Source organism: Corvus brachyrhynchos, unplaced genomic scaffold, assembly GCF_000691975.1.
Source record: "Corvus brachyrhynchos isolate BGI_N302 unplaced genomic scaffold, ASM69197v1 scaffold145, whole genome shotgun sequence".
Lineage (NCBI taxonomy): Eukaryota > Metazoa > Chordata > Aves > Passeriformes > Corvidae > Corvus > Corvus brachyrhynchos.
In genome coordinates, this window is record NW_008238344.1 from 308903 (window position 1) to 315730 (window position 6828).

General features: G+C 62.7%; 2 protein-coding genes across 2 annotated transcripts in view; both read left to right on the forward strand.

The window, feature by feature from the left end:
- The window catches only part of MYO18A (myosin XVIIIA), a 32206-nt gene that overhangs the window by 1272 nt on the left and 24106 nt on the right, over nt 1–6828 (forward strand). The window contains exons 2-4 of the mRNA XM_017735160.1: nt 4796–4852; nt 5230–5907; nt 6098–6160. Of these exons, the coding sequence (XP_017590649.1) occupies nt 4796–4852; nt 5230–5907; nt 6098–6160 (798 nt within the window). The remainder of the gene's footprint in view (nt 1–4795; nt 4853–5229; nt 5908–6097; nt 6161–6828) is intronic.
- LOC108446941 lies at nt 188–3980 on the forward strand. The gene is made up of 2 exons (XM_017735168.1): nt 188–3025; nt 3901–3980. Exon 1 carries the CDS (start codon nt 1458–1460, stop codon nt 2478–2480), a length of 1023 nt encoding a protein of 340 aa, XP_017590657.1. The 5' UTR covers nt 188–1457; the 3' UTR covers nt 2481–3025; nt 3901–3980.

The following is a 6828-nucleotide window of genomic DNA, read 5'->3' on the forward strand; positions in this document are numbered from 1 at the left end:
AGGAGAGCCCAGCTCTGCATTGCCTGCGGGAAGTCTGTCCCCATCTCTTTGCTGACTGAGCACGGTCCAGCTGAGAAGGGAGCTTTGCTCCTCACTGCCCGGAAATTCCAAAGGCTACTTTGCAGAAGGACACTGCCTGCTCCACTGCCCACGCTGGCGTCCCCCACTGGGATCCTCCCCGGGGACTGGGGCAGGCACACAGCGTGCCAGGGGCCGGGAGCTGCTGCCGGCGTGCTCAGCCCTGCGTACGCGGCTGCTGCTGCTGTATAAATAGAAACTTAATGGCTGGGTGACCCACATCCCTCACGCCTGCTGCCCGCCACTGCTGACCCTGCCACAAGCTAACCAGCGTCCTGACCAGCCAGCAGCAGAGCCCCCTCGAGTGCCAGCAGCCTGCAGGGCTGGACCCCCTCCATGGTGGCACGGGATGCAGCAGCGTGGCGTTGTTTAGCATAAAACTGGACTTGTTTAGTGTATTTTTAAGCCTTTCTTAGGGATCGAGGATGCCTGTGTCTGCAGAGCAGGTTGCCTGCACTGGTGAGAACCACACTGAGCATGGCGAGGCCCTGTGCCTGCGGGATGGTGGCCAGGATGGCGTGAGGGTGACTACGGGGCTCCATGTGCTCCTCGAGCAGATGCCGGCACCGCGGGGTGGAGTCTGCGCCAAGCCACAGCGGTGGCTTCCCCGCAGCTCCTCGCCGGAGCCCTGCAAGTGTCACCGGGCAGTGCTGCCTGGATAACCCCGTGTGGACACGGGGCGCGGCTGTGACCCTGGCACGGAGGCAGGTGTGCGTTGGATGTTGGCACACGGGGCCAGCGAGGCGCTTGTGCCTTCCAGGAGCGCGGGGCTGGGCTGGGAAGGGAGAGAGGAGACGCCGGTGCCGTTGGGGCTGCATGGGAGAGGCTGCAGCCTTGTGCCGGAACGTGGTGGTGTGGTTTGATGGCATCAGCCGGTGGGAGCTGGCCAGAGGGCTGGCACTGACCGTGTCGTGGGGTTACCACCGCAGCACAGGCACCCGGCACAGGATGCCTCCTCCTCCTGCGTGGTGCACCAGAGAGACACGCTGTGGCTTTGCTGGTACTAGGGAGCCCAGACTGGGGAGCTGGGTGCACTTGGGGGTCTCTCACACAAGGTGCTGGCACACAGGGAGGCCTGGTTCTCCCCCAGGCCCCACTAAGCTCCCTGGAATGTTTCTGGTCCTAATTTAAATAAAAATGATCCTTTTTGAAACAGGAAATTATAGACATATTTTGGGCTGTTGCTCTGGAAGCCCCTCCCCAGCTGAAGCAGGACAGTGCCAGGCTCTCTGTGCACCATGGGGGGGTTTAACCCCCTCACCAGGTCTGTGTTGAGTCACCCTTGTCCCTGTGGACCCGGCTGGGCAGGGGCAGCACCCGCCGCATCTCGTGGGGTTGTCAGTGCTGTGGGGTGACAGGGGGCCAGCCAGTAGGACAGCATGGCCGGGTATTGGGGATGGGGTGAAACCCCCTCTGTGTCCCAGGCTTGCTCCCAGTGTGGCGCAGCTGGGCTGGCTCGGCTCCACACTCGTATTTATTTATTTACCAGCGAAATTCCTCAGGCAGGGCCCAGGCGTGCGCCGGCCCAGCAGAAATATTCCAGAAACGCCTCTGACCGCTCCAGGGCTGCAGCAGGACCACAGGCATCCGGCGGGGGCACTGGCCGACCTTGCGTGCCACTGTCCACGGGCACCCAGCTCCCTGCAGGTCGCTGTCCCCAGGGTGCAAGGCCACTGTGCCATGGCGTGGCTGGGTTCCCTGTGTCCCACCAGGGTGGGATGTGGGACTCTCATTGTGTTGGAGGCACTTTTATCATTTTTCCGTGCTTGAGAAGTTCTTGGTTTGGCTCTTTTTCTGCTCTCACTGAGGGGTTGGTGCTGCTGTGGTGTCCCAGTGTGGGGGAGTCCCAAGGGGTTCTGGGAGGGGGCTTGTGTCCAGTGGGCTCAGCCATGGGCCAGCATGTGTCTGCCAAATTTCCTGGCAAAGGAATGAGAGAAATAATGTTGGCCCGGCAGAAATGCTGCTGTCACCAAACAGCTGGGCTGGGCATCCCAGTGGAGGTGGCTCCAATGCTGAGCTCTCTGGGGACACCCATGTCACCACAGGCACTCTCTGCTGTGTTGTGCCAGCCCTGCCAAGGGTGTTTGATGTGGCCTGTCCCTTGTGCAGTGGGGTGTGCCAGGCTGGAACCCCCTGCTTCCCATGGGAATGGTCTTTTGCTCAGGACACATCTGTCTCCTTTAGATCGGGCAGGGACCTGCTCAGCTGCCAGCTGGGGTCCCAGTGTGCCATGCCTGTGTCACTGCTGCTCCTCCATGCCACCAGTGTGCCTGGCTCCCTGCCACCAGCTCCTTCCAGCAGCCCCCTCACAGGGAGGCCCCCGACCCCCAGCCCCTTGCCTGCTGCCCCACTCCCACTGTTTCCAGGGAGACCTTGGTCTTCCAGAGGCAGCTTTGCCATGAAAATGTCTTTACCGTGGGCTGCTGGGGTGCTATCCATCCCCAGGAGCATTTTGGGGGGAACTTGTGTTCATGGGAAAGCTGGAGGAGGAACAAGAAGTGTCAGGGTTGCACCGCCTGGCACGACACCAGGAACCCAGCTCTGACACCAGGCACCCCAGGGTACAGGAGTGTGCAACCCCGTATCTTGAGGCACAGAGCCCTCCCTGGCTCCCCCAGCTCCACAGCTGCACTTGGCTTGGGGGTGTCTTTCTCTCTCTCTCCGTGTGGACGGAGGCCGGGCAGTTCCCCCCGCGGCGGAGCCCACATCACTTCCTCTGGCAGTGGCGGCGGTGACGGTGGTGGTGGCGAGGCCCCACTGCCCGCGTGTCCCCCCCCAGCTCTCCCTCCGGCTGCTGCTGCGCCGGCGGGGCCCTCACATTCCTCGGCTATTTTTAGGGTGGCCCTATCAGCCCAGCTGTCCCTGCTGCCGGCTGCCGCCCCACTAGTGCCTCTCCCGTGCGGTGCCGCGCTCGCCCCGGCGGAAACCCCGCTCCTGGCTCCCTCTGGTAAGGTGGGGACCCCCAGCGTGGCCAGCACGGCTTGGGGAGCACGAGGGGGGCATGTGGGAGACAGTCCTGGCACTGGGAGTGGGGACTGTGAGGCTGAACCCACCCCTGGGGTGCTTTGGTGGCTGGGGGTTGTTTGTTGTGGGGACCTCATGGCCAGTGCTCTCTGGAGACCTTTGTGGCAGTGCCAGGCTGCTTGGAGGTGGGAGTGCTGTGGGCAGGGTGTTTGGGGGTTCTGACCCACAGCTGGGTTCATCTCCAGACCCTAGTGCTCAGCCTGTGCTCCCGGCACTGGCATTTCACAGCGTGGTGATGGTTGGGGGGTACAGGGGAGCCCTCAGGGACGTACTCCCAGACTGCTGGGTTGGTTTGGTGGCTCCCCTGTGCCACACCTGGCCGTGGGAGGGGGCTTCTCCCCAGTGGCCCCAGGCACAACCTGGGGTTGGAGAGCGGGTGCCATCCAGGGCAGGAGGTCCCACCAGAGCTGCCCGGCTGCTGGCACAGGGTCAGGCTCAGAATAAACCCTGGCTGTCAGGGCAAGCAGGGAGCTGGGGCAGAAAATATCCCTTCCCTCACCCTGGCATTTGCTTACCGCAGCGGGCTGGCCCGCTCGGGGGAGTGGGGCCACAGTCCTGCAGCCTGACTAAAGGGGCTTTTTTTGCACGGTGAGCTTTGCTAGGTCTCAGACTGGTCACCTGCCTGTCCCCAGAGCCCCTCCTGTGGGCACTGTTTGTATGCTGAGCAGGGCCAGGTGGGCTCAGACCCCCGCTCCTGAGGATCCCAGGTGGGGAAGGGCACCATGCCTGTACCCTGGGCCGTGGTTTGGCGTTCTGTGTGCTGTCCCCAGTCCGTCTCACCTCTCCCTCTCTCCCCAGCCAGGGCTGCGGCTCCATGAGACATCACCATGGCGTTCTCATCCCGGTTTGCATTCTGGGAGCAGAAGGGAAGTCTCTCTCGCATGTTTGCCTGCACCCCACATTTGGGTCACGCTGCTGACCGGCTCCCCCAGTTTGCCCAGTGCTGGCACCATGTTTGGAGCAGCACTCCCAGCCTCACTGTGCTGCCATGACAGGGGCTGTGCCAGGCAAACAGGAGCTTGGCCAGGGCTGGGGTCACCAACACAGCCATGCATGTGATCACTAACACCATCACTAACGGCTTTGCCAGTGGCTGGTGCAGCCCCTAACTCAGTGTGAGCCACCTCAGTGCCACCTGCCAGCCAGGAGCTGCTGTGTGATGGCGAGTCGGGGTGTGCTGGCCACAGGATGCACCACACGCTGCCACCACAGTGTCACAGCCAAGTCCTGGCACTCAGAGACATGGCTCAGGGCAGAGTTTGGCCGCCCACCCCCCCCCAGAGGCCCCTGGTTTCCCCGGGTCAGCAGGGATCTGGCATGTCCCACTTGCGGCTGCTGCAGAGATTAGCTGGTGACACTTAAAACGTGCTGTGACACCCGGGGGGGTGACGTGCAGAATGACAGAGCCCTGCAGGAGCGGTGATGGGACTCTGAACCAGCTCCCTCACTGGCTGCACATGATGAGGGGGCCCAGGCCACCTCTCCCACCTTTGGGGTTTGCCATAACCAGGGTGCATCTCTGTGCTTCACCCCTGTTTTTTCAGCTGATGGGAAGCCTGGAAGGACACACGTCCTTGTCCCTGCAGTGGGCTGCAAATTGGGGCTGGCATGGAGCAATGGTCCTGGTGGGTTTTCTGGCAGCGAGGCCCCACAGTGGGCTGAAACGTGCTCCTCTTGTTTGTCTGACCCTCAGGTCAAGGACGAGGACAAATCTTTAGCTGTGAAAAGACCCGTGAAGGAGGACGGGGCTGTAAGTGTCACAGGGCACGGGCAGGGTGGAGCTTTTGGGGATGGGGCTTGTCCTTGGTGGGAGCAGCCCCTGTGACAGGGCTTGGGGACACCATGCAGGGTCATGGGCTTAGTGATGCCCTGAGCACTGAGTTTTACCCCCGTGCTGGCAGCCTGAGGGTCAATGGGTCACTGTATGTGGGGCAGGGAGGTCACCACTGCTCCTTGCCCTGGGATCCATTGTGGGGCTGTAGGTTGGTGGGGAAGGGTGCTGTGTCCCAGTGCTGGGGCCTGGCTGGGAGCTGTGCTCCGTGGCAGGGCAGAGCCCTGGGCACCACCACGTCCCAAAGAGCAGTGGAGGCTGGACCTCCACTCACACTGGTGTCGTTGTGGCTGCAGTCAGAGAGCCTGAAGGATGCAGCATCTGCACCCCTGAAAGCTGAGCCCCCAAAACCTGAGCCTGGGAAGAACTCTGAACCCACTAAGAGCCCTGAGCCTGTGAAGAGCCCCGAGCCACCTCCTGGGAGAGGGAAGAGCCCAGAGCCGGTGCTGAATGGGGCAGCTGTGAATGGGCTGGAGGGCCCAGCCACTGAGGAACAGGGAGACGATGGCCAGGGGCTGTCCCGCCGCAAGGTGGTCCGGGTGGTGCGCAAGGTGGTCCGCAAAGTCCTGCCAGGGGAGGACACTGGCAGTGCCAAGGAGCCGGGACGAGATGCCAAATCTCCTGAGCCAGTGCCACCCCCAAGGAAGGAGGAAATAGGCCGTACCAGTGTCCCGGCTCCCCCAGCCCCGCCACCTCCCCCCACTGTGGTGCCTGCAGCTCCTGCCAAGCCAGAACCCAAGGATGAGATCTCAGAGGGGCTCAAAACCCTCATGGCAAAGGGCAAAACCAAGGAGCACCGGCCACGGCTCCGGCCGGGGGACAGGCAGGAGAAGTCCCGTGAGCCGGCTGGAGGGGACGCAAAGCTGTCCCCGGGCGCCGAAGCCAAGCCACAGCCACCAGTGCAGCCAGCAGGAGGGAAAGCAGAGCCAGCAAAGGTGCCTGCTCTGAAACCCACAGCCCTGGAGAGGCACAAGGTACCGGTGTGTGCACGGTGGGGGATGCTCTAAGTGTCCCCAGTGCAGCATGGTGTGATCTCACCTGCATGGTTTGCAGTAGTTTTGGGATGTGTGGTGTGGGTGGGAGTCACTTTTTTGGGGCAGTCGTGTGTGCTATGGCCACTCCATCATACTGCCCCTTGTCTCCCCTCCATTTCATGTGGAGAAGAAGCTGCAGACCAGCGAGAAGCGGCCGACCCCTGTGAAAACTGCCCCGGCTGCCCCCCAGCAGGTGTGTAGGAGTGGGGACCCAGGTCCCTGGACACTGTGGGTACGCGCTGGTACCCAGCTGTGCCTTCACCCTGGGACCTGCCCCAGCCACTGATGGGCTGCAGGGCTGGGAAAGCCCTTGCAATGGCCCCACTGGAGCCCATGTGCCAGGGCTGTGAGGATTGTGGGGCAGCTGGCCTGGAGCTAATGGTGCTCTGCCTCCAGGCTGCCCCTGACCCTGCTTCCCCTGGCCCCACATCCCTGCTGAGCCCATCCGAGGAGGCGCAGCTGCGGCTGGAGAGGATCTTCACCACTTCTGTAATTCCAGAGGTGTTGGTGCTTGCGTGTCGCCTTCCCAGGGACGGGGAGACGTGGGCACTGTGTGGCTGTCCCGGACATGCCGTGTGCTCTGCACACAGTGACTGTACCCCTGTATCTGGCTGCCAACCCCATGGTCCATCTCTGGGTGACACTGGCAGCAGGGAATGGATGACCAGGGCTGTTGGTGGGTTTGGGGATCATTGCCCAGCCCAGTGTGTTGGGAATGGGGAACTGCTGGCATCCCCGCGGGGGCCCCAGGCACGCTGTGGTGGCTGGGGGGGCTGATGTCCTGGTGGTGCTGTGTGAATCATGGCCATGCCAGGGCCCTGTGGCTTGTCAGGGTGCTGCTTCTGCTCTCTGCCTCTCACC